The sequence below is a fragment of the Microcaecilia unicolor genome, chromosome 1 (assembly GCF_901765095.1).
Source record: "Microcaecilia unicolor chromosome 1, aMicUni1.1, whole genome shotgun sequence".
Taxonomy (NCBI): Eukaryota; Metazoa; Chordata; class Amphibia; order Gymnophiona; family Siphonopidae; genus Microcaecilia; species Microcaecilia unicolor.
In genome coordinates, this window is record NC_044031.1 from 103,390,633 (window position 1) to 103,406,842 (window position 16,210).

The 16,210-nt window shown below is 43.6% G+C and overlaps 1 protein-coding gene across 1 annotated transcript in view; it reads right to left on the minus strand.

Moving 5' to 3' along the window:
- The window catches only part of RAB18 (RAB18, member RAS oncogene family), a 79,926-nt gene extending 69,108 nt beyond the window's left edge, over positions 1–10,818 (minus strand). Inside the window, exon 1 of the mRNA XM_030199276.1 lies at positions 10,669–10,818. Coding sequence (XP_030055136.1) covers positions 10,669–10,736 — 68 coding nt within the window. The 5' untranslated portion in view covers positions 10,737–10,818. The remainder of the gene's footprint in view (positions 1–10,668) is intronic.
- Positions 10,819–16,210: the final 5,392 nt, after the last annotated feature.

The window sequence follows — 16,210 nt, forward strand, 5'->3', positions numbered from 1 at the left end:
GGGGAATGAGCCCTTCTGCGCTTCATATTCTGCCAATTATCAGGGAATAACGCCTCAGAGGGCATACCCAGGCTAGAATCCACCGGGGGGGGGGGGGGGGGGGGCATTAGTAGAGGCCCATGCCGGGCTTTGTGGGACAGCTCTTTTAAGCATGTATGCTTTATGCATTAATAAGACAAAATCAGGGGAGAAAAACTCACCCTGGGCACCCGGATCTCTGCCGAGGCTAGTAGCTCCCATATCAGCCTCACTCCGAGGCCTCCCCCCGGGCTCAGGACTCTCCGTCTCAGCGGAGGTCGCACCATGTGGTAAATTCAAAATGACGTCCGCTGCCAGCTCAGATCGCGAAGAATCGTCGCTCGCCATGCTCGGGCCGGCTCTAACGTCTGCACAGCACGATTTACAGAGCCCCGCTGCTGATCTGCGCTTGCCACACTTGGAACAGCGCTTTACTATCTCCGCAGCCATCGCCGAAAACGGCGGTAAAATTCAAAATGGCGGTTTGCGCCAAAATCGCCCCGATCGCGGGCCCACCCCGGAGGAGTCAGAAAACACTCTTACCTCACTGGGCAAGGAAAAACCTCTGTTCCAGCGTCTAAGCGCCAAAGCGCGACGCAACTTTTTTTTTTTTTTAAAACGCTGTGAGGAAAGCAGAGGTAAATAGAACTCCGGAGGCTCAGGTGAGTGGGAAAGGCAGGGAAAGGGCGAACCTATGTGCCTGCATCCACTGTTGGTGGGGAAGGACAGAGAAAGCTAAGCAATGTGTCCACATCCACGGAGGTATGGGTAAGGCAGGGAAAGGGCGAACCTATGTGCCTTTAAAGTGAAGCTGCTATAGTCTCCAACACCCCTGCTAACAACTGGCAAAAGCACAGGAGCAACCTCCAGGCAGATTTTAGATGGAGCTCGAAGAAGCTGCAGCCACTCTGCTAGGGGAGATAGAGAATACTGAAGAGAGGCAGTGGAGCAAGCTGGTATGAGGCACTGAAAAAAGTGTGCTCTCTATCTCCCTCTGCTGGTTGATGGACACAACCCATCTGTAATGGCTGCATCTGCTTGATGACAAGGAAATTGAGGTTTTTGTGCCAATAATGATAGCGAGTGCTCCAGTTAGTTGAAGGCCAGTGGCCAAACAGCGAGTCTGCTGAGGCTTTTCCTCCTCCACGAGAAGTTATCTGTAGTAGCGAGGTCACATTTAGGAATTCAGAAATAGCACGGGGGATACTGTTGGTTGATTAGTTAGAAGTAGTATTATCCTCTCTGGCTCCTGGACTTGATGATAGTAACCACAGTTAAAGCCATAGAGTGAGAGGAAAACTGCACCAGATCATTCAGGTCATCAGCTAAGAAGGCAACCTCTTCACTCTAGGCAATTCAGCCAGCTGCTGCACTAAAGTAACATGGCCCTACTGACGTAATTGCTAAAAATAGTAGCCTGCATACTAGTAGTGCCTATAGAAAAGCCAAGCTTTAGTTCAGGGATCCCAGAGGCCCTCCAGGGCCCCATCAAGAATCCTGTGAGGATGAACTTAGGGACGCTTGCTGCAGAAATGCAGTAGCAAGAGAAAGCACTGCACTCAAAACAGCTGCCGTTCCTGCCAAAGACAATAGGACCATGGTTCCTGTTGTCTTAGACTCCAGACATCTGGAAGCTCCCTCTGCCCCCCACCCCTCCCTGAGGCTGTTTCTTGTCAGAAACAATCCATCACAGAAGGGGCACAGGGAATTGGGAGCCATGCTGAACTGCTGACTCCTGCAGGTAGAATAACACCAGCCAGCACAATGAAACTTGCCAGTCTGCAGAACTCAAGCATTCTTGCCATCCTCCTACCTGCTCTTCCAAATGTGCTAAGGCTATGAAGGCAGTTTCTGAGTTTATAAAAACACAGCTTAGCCAGGGAAAAAATCTCAAGCAGGCAAACACAGATAATTTGCCTGGAGCTGCAGGAGAACCCAGGGGGAGCACGGAGGAGAGAATGGGGACCTGCATCCCACATGGCAGGGCCGCACAGAGCTGAGCCATAAGCCTCACCCAGTGGTTACCCATAAATGACTGGTGGCGACGGAGATAAGCTGCACGATTGACCATGTCCCATTTGTGGAAAACTGGGAGCTGGCCATTTTGCTTCACAGCTTGTCCAAGCCTAAGCCTGCACTGCTGGAAGCTAAGCCAGGGACCAGGAGCACCAGCCTGAACGAACTACCTTCTGCTACACGTAAAGAAATACTAGAGTTTTCCTATAGGCACCAGCAGGTTTACACTGGTGCATCACTGGGACAGATCAGTTAAGAAATACCAGAGTTTTCTATGGGCACCAGCAGGTTATACTGGTGCATCATTGGGACAGATCAGTTAAGAAATACCAGAGTTTTCTATGGGCACCAGCAGGTTATACTGGTGCATCATTGGGGAAGATCAGCTTCTCATCCCTTCCTGCTAGCAGAGGAATGTAAACACCTGTCAGACAGGATAAGGAAGCCAGGACAAAAATAAATAAATACTGAACAGTAGCTTGCAATTTATAAGTCATTTATTGTTGCACATTATGAATAGTACGTATTTTTTAAATATTTATTACATTGTGTTTAGTGTGTGTTTTGTTACTGAGTTTGTGTGCTCTGTCATGGAGTGCTTTGCAAATTGGTCAATTTTGACTCATTGAGCAGATGAACTCAGCCTTGTCATTAAATTTGGGGCTCTTTAACTAAGATACATTAGGCACTAATGCATGCCTAACAGCAAAAATGGCCTAATGCAAGATAAACTAAAGCCTCCTGGGTTAGTTTTGCCATCTGCATATTTACTTTTAACTTTTTCTGACAGGCATGACAGAAGCAGAGAATGGGTGTGGAAGCAGTAACAGTTAGCATGTGCACATTAGCATGTGCTGTGTTAACACAGGACACTTAACACCTCAACAGGAGGCAGTAAGGGCTCCCATGATGATTTAAAATAGTGGTGCATTAATGGTAGCATTAGCACATGGCAACAAACACACCCCACTATTTTACAGGCAAGAAGAAATGGGCTTATTGCGTAGGAAAAGACCTACAAAAAGGTGTAACCCCATTTCTTAGCACAGCTTGGTAAAAAGGAACCTTAATAATGTATTCACGTCCTATCAAAGTTTAGTTTTGCTGTCATGATTATAAGTATTCCTCTATTTTTCCCCCAATAAAGATATCTACACATATATTTTTTTGTTTATAAATACTAAATGCATATACTTATGTGACCTGCAATACACATGCAGCCTTACAAGATCCCTTTGAAATGGAATGTGGCTTTCTGGTTAAAAAAGGCTCCCCATCTCTGGGTTAGCCTCTTTTGTAAACCCGATATTGAAACAGTTATTTTCCTGCCTCTCTGTTCACACTTACTCCTATTTTGAAAGATGCTAAACAAGATATTAACTCCTGCTCAAATTATAAGTCAGTTTATTTAGATTTTACTCACACCTTTTTCAGTAGTAGCTCAAGGTGAGGATATTTCTCTGTCCCAGGAGGGCTCACAATCTAATTTTATACCTGAGGCAATGGAGGGTTAAGTGGCTTGCCCAAGATCACAAGAAGCAGCAGTGGGATTTGAACCGGCCACCTCCGGATTACAAGACCAGTGCTCTAACCACTAGGCCACTCCTCCTCCAGTTGTTAGTACTTGATTTCTAGCAAAAGCTAGAGTGGGCTGTGCTACTCAATTACAGGAGCACTTCTTTTTTTGAAATGCCTGACCAAATGCAATCTGGATTTCAAAGTAATTATAGTACTGAGACCTGTCTACTGGCTGTGTTGCAAGAACAAACAGTGGTGAAGTGACAGCATTGGTAGGGTGTGACTTCTGAATCCGACAAGGTTGATCATGCTATCTTATATGTATTCAGGGAACAGCGTGGAAGTTGTCTTCATTATTAAAAAATCACTCTTTAAATATATCAGGGATGAAGTCATTTCTAGAGCTTGGAGCCCTGATTGTCAGGGCTCTCCTCTTTTTCCAACTTCATTTTAGCATTGTCCTTGATTTTTTAGGAAGAGAGATTCAGGCCATGATCTTTCATATTTTATTTACACAGATAATGTACAGATATTTATTCCAGTCCAATCATCAAAAACAGATCACTTTAATAAGGTTTTGCGGTGGAAGAAATACAATATTTTGAAATATTTAAAGTGCTGGGGACAATTACAATTCCAGAGAAAGACCTTATTAATAGTATAATAATATTTTCCTTAAAAAGATTATATAGCCACCCACCCAAAACTACAGCTGCTTTGTCAAGTTCCAAAACATTTCTGCTCGACCGTTTAAAGAAAAAAAATCTGAAAGTGGCAAGGTGGTGGCCATGGCCAGAAGGATGCTAGGCTGCATAGAGAGGAGTACTAGCAGACGAAAGGTGTTGATGCCCCTGTACCAGTCATTGGCGAAGCCCCACTTTGAGTATCGTATTCAGTTTTGGAGGTCGTATCTTGCTAAGTACACAAAAAAAATGTGAAGAAGTTCAGAGAAGTGACGAAAATGGTATGGGGTTTGCATCAAAAGACATATGAGGAAAGGCTTGAGGACCTGAACACGTATACCTTGGAGGAAAGGAGAGACAGGGGCGATATAATACATTCAAATATTTGAAAGGTATTAATCTACAAACAAACCCTTTCACAGGTGGTAGAACTAGAGGACACGAATTGAGGTTGCGGGGGGGGGGGGGGGGCAAAGGCAGGAATAATGTTAGTAAGTACTTGTTCACAGTGGGTGGTAGATACCTGGATGCCCTCCTGCAGGAAGAGGGGGGAGACAGTAATGGAATTCAAAAATCCGTGGGATAAACACAAAGGAATTCTGTATAGAAGGCGTGGGACCAAAGAAGCTAGTAGGTGATTAGATGGCAACACCAGTAATTGGGAAACGCCAGTGCAGCGCTGGGCAGACTTCTACAGCCAGTGCCATGAAAATGGCAAGAACAAGTATACATATGTAACATCACATCATACCTTATGCAATGAGTTCATCTTGTTGGGCAGACTGGATGGACCATTCAGGTCTTTATCTGCTGTTATCTACTATGTTACTATGTAAATGTTATTACTTTACTACTAATTATATACATAAAGGATCTCTTATTTTCAGGTGTATCTCGTTAGAAGCAGTTTATAAATATAAGGGAACAAAACTATTTGCATATTAAAACATCTCATGAAGCGATCTACTTAAGTGAGACAGGCATATATGAACAGCTACAAATGTCCCAACCACGAATCTTACGCTTTGCATTTGATTATAGAATTATAAACTTAAAGCCCTGTGTAGCATTTCTTCCTCTGGGATGCACTGCTGCTCATTAGTTTCACAAGCTTAGGTACCAAGAATGAAGACAAGGTAATCAAGAACCAAAAAATGCTTAAATCAGAAAAATACAGAAATACCCCATTTGTATTGGGCAGCATCAAAACCAAAACTGTTTAAAAGAGAACTTCCAAGCACACTTTGATATTTTAGACATTGTTTAAAAATAGCATCTTGAAAGCCCAGACCAGGTGAATTCTGTGTATTAAAAAAAGGCAGAAAACAGCATGATTAAAAGTGACGTGAAAGAGGCTATTAAAGTCATAAAACATCCTGGAAAAAGGATCCAAATGAAGAAAACACGAAGCAGCATAAGCTTTGGCAGATTAAACGCAAAGCATAAAGAAAAAAATCTGAAAAGAAACTTCTCTAGAGGCAAAAACTCATAATAACTTTTTCAAGTATATCACACGCAGAAAGCCTGTGAGGGAATCAGTGGGAAGTTATATCAAGGAGCAAAAGGGGCACTCAGAGAGAAAGGCCATAATGGAGAGACTGAATGAATTCTTACATCCTCTTCAGTAAAGATCTGCCGGTGCCAGAAATAGTTTTCAAGGGGGACAATATGGAGGACAAGAAGCAAATCTTGGTGGACCTGGAAGATGTACTGAGACCAGAATCGATTAAGTTAAAAAGTAGTAAATCAGTTGGACCAGATGGTATGCATCTAAAGTACTGAAAGACATTAAACATGAAATTGCTGATCTATTAGTAATCTGTAACCTATCATTAAAATCGTCCATGGTACCTGAAGATTAAAGGGTGGCCAATATAATGGCAATTTTTCAAAAAGGTTCCAGGGGTGAAATCACCAGTAAGCTTGAAGTCAGTGCTGGGCAAAAGGTAGAAAACTATTATAAAGAACAAAATTACTAAACATGTAGACAAACCTGATTTAATGAGAGAGTCAACATGGATTCTGCCAAGGGATATCTTGCTTCACCAATTTGTTCAGAAAGCATTTGACTTTGGGCAAGCTTGTACGGTCTGGGTCCTAGCAATCCTGTTTAGGATGGGCTGGAGAGAACTTCAACAGAAAATCCAGTAATTTGGAACGCGGGGACAGTGCCGGGAACACTTTTATAGTCCGGGTCCCACAAATAAGACGGATTTGGATAGGCTGGAGCAGGCTTCGATGGCAACTTCTGTAGTTGGAACGTAAGGACAGGGCCAGATGGACTTCTAGTCTATGTCCCAGAAATGCCAGAGATAATGATTCTATATCACATTCATTGTTCGTTTAATCATAGCTTGATGAGTGTGACTGTTGGGCAGACTGAATGGACCGTTCAGATCTTTATCTGCCGTCATTTAATATGTTACTATGACTCCCTCATAAGAAACTCCTGAAAAAGTTAAAAAGCCATGAGATAGGAGGCAATGTTCTGCTGTGGATTAGGAACTGGCTGAAAGACAGAAGATAGAGAAGGTTGAGTTAAATGGGATCTCTCAATGGAGGAAGGTAAACAGTGGACTATCCCAGTAGTCTGTACTGGGACTGGAAATGGGAATGAGTGAAGTGATTAAATCTGCAGATAACACAAAGCTGCTCAAAGTTGTTAAATCACATGCAGAAATTGCAGGAGGACCTTAGGAACTTGAAGACTGGGTATCAAAACTTAGGGACCCTTTACTAAAGCTTAGTGTGCGCTAACAGAATTAGCACACGTAGAATGCTAACAGCCTCATTGTATACCTATGGCTTCTTAGCATTAAGCATGCACTAATTCTATTAGCAAGTGCTAAGCTTTGGTAAAAGGGCCCCTTAATGTGGATAAATGCAAACTGATGCACATTGGAAGGAATCATCCAAATTATAGTTATTAATGGTAGGTTCCACATTAGAAGTCACAAACCAAGAAAGAGGTTCAGGTGTCATCAGGGACATTATATTGAAATCTTCTGCTCAGTGTGTGGTGGCAGTTGCCCAAAAAGCAAACAGAATGTTAGGAATTATCAGAAAAGTGATAGAAAATAAGATGAACATTATAATGCCTCTGTATCAGACTATCACAGCCTAACACAAACATCTCCCGTGGAGAACAATGTGATGCACTCAGGAAGTAGAAATCCATGGGAGACGTATGTGTTAGGCCATGAGAGTCTGATGTGCAGACAGGGAGAGGGATTTTGGGGTGATGGTATCTTGAGGATCTGAAGGCGACAAAACAGTGTGACAAGGCAGTGGCCATAGCCATAAGGATGCTAGGCTGTATAGAGAGAGGTGTACCAGCAGAAGAGAGGAGGTGTTGATGATCCTGTACAAGTCGTTGTTGAGGTCCCACCTGGAGTATTGTGTTCAGTTTTGGAGGCTGTATCTTGCTAAGGATGTAAAGACTTGAAGCGGTGCAAAGAAAAGATTCAAAAATGGTATTGGATTTGCGTTACAAGATGTATGAGCAGAGACTTACTGACCTGAACACATATACCCTGGAGGAAAACAGGGGTGATATGATATAGACATTCAAATATTTGAACGGTATTAATCCGCAAACAAACCTTTTCTGGAGCTGGGAAGATGGTAGAACTAGAGGACATGAATTGAGGTTGGGGGGGGGGGGGCAGACTAAGGAAGTATTTTTTCACAGAGAGAGTGGTGGATACTTGGGAATGTCCTCCCACAGGAGGCGGTAGAGATGGAAATCAAGGTCAAGTATAAATATAAAGTAGTACATACAATGAGTATATCTTGTTGAGCAGACTGGATGTAACAGGTCTTTATCTGCCGTCATCTACTATGTATTGCTCCATAGTGTGACCTCACCTTAAGTATTCAATGCAATCCTGGTTGATGTACCTCAAAATTGATACAGTGGAATTTGAAAAGATTCAAAAGGTGACCAAAACAATTAAAGGGATGGAATGCCTCTCATATGAGAAAAGGCTTAAGAGGTTAGGGCTCTTCAGCTTGGAAAAGAGAATTGAGGAGGAATATGATAAAGGTCTACAAAACCCTGAATGCATAGAGCTGGTGGACCTGAATCAATTGTTTACTCTTTCTAAAAAGTTGAGAGACAGGGGACACTCCATGAAGATACACAGTAATACAAAAAAAAAAAAAGTTTCGCCTACTCATTTTAACTCAATGAATAGTTAACCACATGCTCCGGCAATGAGTTCCAGAGCTTAACAGCAGTTATATCAGGTTAAAAAGAGGGGTTTGGACAAGTTTCTGGAAGAAAGTCCATAAACTACTATTAAGGTAAATGTGGAGAAAGTCAGTACTTATCCCTGATGTCAGTAGTATGGAATCTTGCTGTTCTTTGGGATTCTGTCAGGTACTTGTGATTTGGATTGGCCACTATGGAAAGCAAGATACTGGGCTAGATGGACCATTCATCTGATCAGATATGGCATCCTATGAAATCCACCCTCCCCCCTCCCCCCCCCCCCGAAAAAAAAGCTCTCTTTAGAAGAACTTAAGTACTGAGTATGCTATCAATTAATCAGATACCGATACCATACCCAGCCTTACAGATATATACACCTTGACTGTAATGAATCTCAAAATATACCCGATTTGAAGGCAGCATCTATTAAGAGACTAAGGAGGTGTTCCCTACCAAAAGCAATGAATACTGGAATTTACAGACATTTAATTGTCTGGAATGTAAATATTTTCACACTTCAGCCAGTTTTATTCCAAAAAGCCAATTTTTATATGTCATATTCACACTCAGTAAAGTTCTCAGAAGTGTTCCAGCTACAGTGCAAACAAAATAACTGACTGCCTGCTGGTCAACTTTGACCTGGCATTTAGACCAAAACATGACCTATGTAGAGAAGAATGCTCAACTCTAAAATGTCATCACAAGACTCTTGCAACATCTCACACTTATACACAGAAGCACAACACTACCGTGATATGTCTGCTCCATATACAGTAATCAGAGGTGCCCTACACATAACCTTATAAGAGGACCCCCTAAACAATTCAATGCAAGGCACCAGATAAACAAGTTTGTCTCTTTCTTTCTTTCTTTAATATAAAGAAGCAGAGAGCATTCAGAAAGACTAATTTAGGACTGGATGTAATACAGTGCATTCCTCATTCTGTACCTACATCAGATCTCCATAAAACATTAAGATTATAAATGGAAAACACTTAAGTGTTAATTTACAGTTGCTGGAGCATATGGACACACTTAACAGTACACACATCTTGGCATTTACAAACCAAAAGTACAATATATGTTATAGTAGAACTCCGATTATCCGAACTATCCTCTGCAGGGGGTGGTCCGGATAACGGGTCATTCCTTTTTGAAAAGAGAAAATACTTTGCGAGCTACATGTTGAAGATTATTTTTTGTTTTCAATTATAAATGGGCAAAAATATTGAGCTATTTGTAATGTTATAACATTTTTTTTACTATATATCAGGCATAATGTGATAACTGTTATACAGAGATTATGATAACAAATATGAAAAGATAAGAAACTGAAGCAATCCGGATAATCCGTGTTCTACTGTTGTGGTTTTTTTTTAATATCTGGGCCAAAACTACCTGAACAAGCAATACAAACAAAACGAGTAATAATTGGCTTAAAGTCTTAACTCATTGACATGCCCTCAAACTTGCTTTATGGTCAGCATAATGCAGTAAAACAGACAACAGGAATACAATACAAACAACAGGAAACTTATCTTTTAGAAGTCACTATGAAGAACGTATATTGTACTATTTAATGGCGGTGCTAAATTGTAAAACGCACCACCACTTCCTCAGCCTGGCCACGTTATTTTGCTTTACCTTTAAAAAAAAAGTTCTTTTATTTCAAAGCCTTCCAATTCCGTACAGTTCTTTCTCTGCCGTCATCTACTATGTTACTATGTAATTCAAAACTGGAAAAAAAAAACATTACAGAAAACAACTACATTCCTCAGTGACAGGTGCTTAATCATAAGGCAAAACAGTCAGCACTATTTATCCTCAGCCATTTTAAGGACTGCAAGTAGACTTCGTAACAGGTCTAATGAACTACTTTGTGTATAAGAGAGAGCATACAGCGATAAACAATCTGCGCGTTACTATAAGTTATACACAGAACCCCATTAAATAGTTCGGTCAGTCTTTGAACTTCGATAGCCAGAACGTCACGGGCTCGGCTTCCTACCAACACCCTCAGCTCCACCACCAGAAATCTCACAGTATTATGCAGAGCCCGGAGTGGGGGGAAGGGGGGGGGTCGAGACGAGGCAGACACCAGGCCAAGCTCCCGTAGGCCATCAGCAAGGATTAAAAAAAAAAAAATCCCGAGTAGACGACAACTCAGTGACTCGGCCCTTAACCGTCCTCGGATCCCAGCCATTCTATCGGTGCCCTCACCTGGACTTTCCCACCCCACTCTCCCCGATAATTAAAATCTTCAGCGTCGTTAGAACGTCCTCATCCATCCTGCTGCCGCCGGCTCCAATTTACAATCCTGACTGAGAGTGTGTGGAGAGTATGCGACAAAAAACCAAATACGTGCGCGCACCCGTGCCTCTCCACGCCTTTCTCTTGCGACAGGACGTTGAGTTCTGTACTGCGCCTGCGCATTGGGCTGCAGGAAGTTGGATGAAAACGTGAGACAATAGACAGGAGTGGAAATGAGCCTATTTAATCCACTGTAAGCAAAGAAGCCAAGTTGGTTAATCTCTGTTTCTACTCCCCCGCGCAGCCGTCATTGCCATACACTCAAACAAAGCAAACAAACCAATGAGCGGTTGCATCCACGTTGTCGATCTTTATTGTTGGTCCATCTGTAACAAGTCTAAATATATTTCAGTTTAATGGGCAGTGGCTTAAAAGGTGAGGAGAAAAGAAATAACAATTGAATATCACTAAAAAAAAAGCTTCAAAAATTATTGTAGCTGGTAGAAACAGCAATTATAAACTGTGCTCATTTTTCTTCACTGTTCTATAGAATACAGATAGCCAGATTTCAGTGAGGATATCCTGTTTCCTGATAGGTTCATCTTAACTGTTTTTGTAATCTGCCTTGGGAAGCCTGATGTTATAGAGAAGAAGGAGGAATATATTGAAATTAAATGGAAGTAGAATTCAACTCTCCTTTCATTGGAGCACATGGAATCACATCTTCATCTGTTTTGTTGAAGTTCACCTTTTAGATACACAAAAGGATTATTCTGTTTTGAACATGTTTGGGGGCAAATGGTTTTATAAGTCAAAATAAAAACAAATATTTTGTTTCATGCAGATCTCTTTTGTTTAAACATAAATGGGCTAATCTTGTACAGCGCTGCATAACCCTGGCAGCGCTTTAGAAATGCTAAGTAGTAGTAGTAGTAAGCCCCTAATGCAGTCCATTGGTTTTCATATATTTTGTTCTTGTGATGACTTATGCTGTGCTAAAACTGAAAACTTATTTCTGGTCAATAATAAAAGGTGCTCATTGTGAACACTATCCACCCTGAAAGGTTGTTTTGTACCTGTATATGAGGAATTGTGATATCCTATAAATTAATTCTCACCTTCAACGTTCTATTCGTCTTGCTGACTGAGACCGTGGCTCCTTGGTCTGCTAGGCTCCGTAGCTCAGGCTGACGTCAGAGCTGGAGGAGGAGGGGCGAAAGGGGCAGGGCACAGGGGCGGAGGTAGAGCTTCAACGACAAACAGAACTGTTGAGGGGCCTGGAACCTCGGACGGAAGGAGAGGTAGGGAAGGAACGGGTCATGGTAGTTGTAGCCACACACACACACACACAGGGCCGTACCTAGGGTCTCTGGCGCCCCCCTGCAGCCTATCAGTTGGCGCCCCCCCTGCAGACTATCAGTTGGCGGCGGCGCCCCCCCCCCCCCCCCCCCCCCGTGAAAATGATCGCTCACCACTTGCCACACTGACAGGAATTGTCAGCAATATTCTTAAAAACAAATTGCTATACATTGCAAAATAAGATAGCAGATGTAAATTCTCAAAGTGGACATATTCCAAACACTAAAATGAAAATAAAATGATTTTTTTTCTACCTTTATTGTCTGGTGACTTTCTTTTTCTGATCATGCTGGCCCAGTATCTGATTCTGCTGCTATCTGTCCTCTTAACTCCGTTTCCAGGGCTTCCTTTCCATTTATTTCTTTCCTTTCCTCCTTTCTTCTTCATTTCTGGTCCTCAGCTTCTGCCTATTTTCTTCATCCATGTGCAGTTTTTCTCCTCTCTTCCTTTTCCCTCATTTCATCTCCTTCATCTCTCTTCCCTCCCCTGTATGTCCAGCAATTTCTCCTCTCTCCCTGAGCCCTGCCCTCCCAATCCATGCCCATCCATGCTCCTCTGTCACCTGCCCCCTCCATTCATCCCTATCCAGCAATTCCCCTCTCTCCCTGAGCCCTGCCCTGCAATCCATATCCATCCATGCCCATCTGTCCCCTCCATTCATCCCTATCCAGCAATTCCCCTCTCTCCCTGAGCCCTGCCCTCCCAATCCATGCTCCTCTGTCCCCTGCCCCCTCCATTCATCCCTTTCCAGCAATTCCCCTCTCTCCCTGAGCCCTGCCCTCCCAATCCATGCCCATCCATGCTCCTCTGTCACCTGCCCCCTCCATTCATCCCTATCCAGCAATTCCCCTCTCTCCCTGAGCCCTGCCCTGCAATCCATATCCATCCATGCCCATCTGTCCCCTCCATTCATCCCTATCCAGCAATTCCCCTCTCTCCCTGAGCCCTGCCCTCCCAATCCATGCCCATCCATGCTCCTCTGTCCCCTGCCCCCTCCATTCATCCCTTTCCAGCAATTCCCCTCTCTCCCTGAACCCTGCCCTCCCAATCCATGCCCATCCATGCTCCTCTGTCATCTGCCCCCTCCATTCATCCCTATCCAGCAATTCCCCTCTCCCTGAGCCCTGCCCTCCCAATCCATGCCCATCCATGCTCCTCTGTCCCCTGCCCCTCCATTCATCCCTTTCCAGCAATTCCCCTCTCTCCCTGAGCCCTGCCCTCCCAATCCATGCCCATCCATGCTCCTCTGTCATCTGCCCCTCCATTCATCCCTTTCCAGCAATTCCCCTCTCTCCCTTCCATGACCCCCCCTCGCATCCATGCTCCTCTCGCTCCCATGTCCCAGCCTGGCCCGCCCTCTTCTCCCCCCCTTCTCCCCCCCCTTCGCATCCATGCTCTCGTTTCTCCCCTGCCCTCCCGCTCCCATTGTTCAACTGCCCGCCCTCTTCTCTCCCCCCAACATCCCTTTTCTTTTTTTTTCTTTTTAAATTTACCTCCGTGGCGGCGGTTCCAGCAGCGCAGCGTCAGGGAAGGAGGCGGCGCTCCCGACATCTAGCCTTCCCTTCGCTGTGTTCCGCCTTCTTCTGACGTCACGTCAGAAGAAGGCGGAACACAGCGAAGGGAAGGCTAGATGTTGGGAGCGCCGCCTCCTTCCCTGACGCTGCGCTGCTGGAACCGCCGCCACGGAGGTAAATTTAAAAAGAAAAAAGAAAAGGGATGTTGCGGGAAGGCGAGCGAGGTGAGCATGGTGCGGCGGCGCCCCCCCAGAGGGAAGCGCCCCCCTGCCATGCTTACCTCGCTTACCGTGTTAGCACGGCCCTGTCTGTATCCATTGTTGGTGGAGGGCCAGGAGGTTCTCTGGATGCAGAATGAGTTTGGCTTCAATACCATATGTGTGTTGGAGGACCATAGCTCAATGGGGCTGAAGAGTGCAGTCTATTGTATTTCTCTTAGCTCTCAATTGGCCTGTAACCACTGAAGCCTGCACTGCAACCCCCATTGAAGTTAGGGGGAGTGAGGTAGAGGTTGAGAATGGAGTGGGGTAGGGACAGTGCATGGGTGCATCAAGTTGCTGTTTATTCTCTTTCAAAAAAGTTGGCAACTCTAGTGCCCACCCATCCAACCTGTTGGCCCACTCGAAAATTGCCTCCTGGCTACGGCACTGGTGCAGGATCTGATTCAAATTAACTTTGCTATTTGCTAAGTACCATTCAATATATATGCATATCAAATATATAAAATTAGTTACATTTGAAAGAGGAGTGAGTACTGAAACACACAGACCCTCATTTTACCAGCCGTATCGCATTTGAGATGTGCATAAATTGGCACTGAAACATTCATCTTGCATTTTATAAAGCTAAGATATACATGTCTCAAACTAAAGTGTGTGGAAATGACAAGGGAGCATGTTTGGGTGGGACAAGGGCATGAAGGGCATGACAATTTCGTAGACCTTTAATCCCCATTTCTGCAGGCATCTAAATATCTATGTCCTAAAGATGGATGTCAAGAGTTACATCTGCTACAAAGCATGTGTAGGATTTGTGAAACAGTTGATATTGAGTAGCACTTCACTGGAAGGATGGGGGGGTTGCCCCCTTAATCCCCCAGTGGTTTTTCCTTCAAATCAAAAATAGGAAGGGAAACTGGTCAATGGGACTGTATCAGGTTATGACTGGTTATGTTCCTAAGGGGTCCTTTTACTAAGGTGTGCCGAAAAATGGCCTGTGCTGGTGTAGATGTGTGTATTGGACGCATGCAGGTCCATTTTTCAGCACACCTGCAAAAAAGGCCTTTTTTTTTTTTGGCCGAAAATGGACGTGCAGCAAAATGAAAATTGGCACGCATCTATTTTGGGCCCGAGACCTTACCGCCACCCATTGACTTAGCGGTAAGGTCTCACACGATAACCGAGTGGTAATCGTTAGTGCGCGTACAATGCCAATTAGTGCCCAGTTAGCGTCATGTGCCACAAATTTTTCCGGCGCATGTAGCAGATGCGCATAAAAAATGAAATTACCACCCAGGCTACGTGGTAGTTCAAAACCGAGGCACGTAGGACGCGCGTACGTGCCTATGCTGCTTAGTAAAAGGGCCCCTAAGTTTGTAAAGACAACCAGCTAGCTATGTGCTGGCACATAACTAGTTATTCTTGTGATCATAGAAACATAATTGGTTATATTCACATAACCAGTTATGTGCCAGCTTGAAGAAAACACAGTATCATATGCATTTCTTTTCCGAAAATAGATGTTTTTGCTGCATACACCCAGTGAATAAACATCCATTTATCGATATTTTAGAACAGGCTCTACGTCGGCAGATCTGTTCTAAAATACCGGTGGAACTTGAGGTGTACTGACCTGTATGATTCAATTTCTGCTTCTTCAGCTTATATAAAATGGCACTGATAATGTTCCACCATAACATCCACAGTTATGTGAAAAATTGCATACTGAAGCTTCAAAACAGCATTAAGAGCTGTTTATTTCAGACTTTTGCACAGCTCTGTATGGTATGATGCATGGATAAATGTTTAGAATACTAATATTTACAAGTGTATGTGCATACCTGTGTGCATAAATGCTAGAATGGTACCCAAGTGCTATTCTGCAAATACCTGCTTAACTTAGTTTATTAAAATGTAATACACCGCCTCTAACAAAGCCAAGTGGTGCACAATCATTAAAAATGAACAAGGAAGCAAGGAAGGAATTCCAACTTAGATAGGGGAAAGTAAAAGAGAAGGAAATGAAACGAAGGAGCTAAGAAATGCTGCGGAGACACCAATGCTACATAGAACATATGTGCAAGGGGGACATACACAGAGCAGAGCATGAGTGATATATAAGTAGAGCTCCCACTTACACACATTACTTTCAGAATACTGGAAGTTACTTGGGTAGCTGCTGCATTTAGAAATGTACACTTATACCAGCGCTATGGATGGCATAAGTACATGTGTCTAAATGTTAATCCCCTGATATTCAGCAGGCAGTGCATGGCATGTTTTTGTCTGCCACCAGCACTAAAACCAGATATTCTATACTGGCCCTGTCTGGGCTTCAATTTGAATATCCGTTTTTTTTTTTTTTTTTCAAGCCAGCTGGCCAATGACCTGTTAAGCTAATATTCAGACTTAACCGGCCAT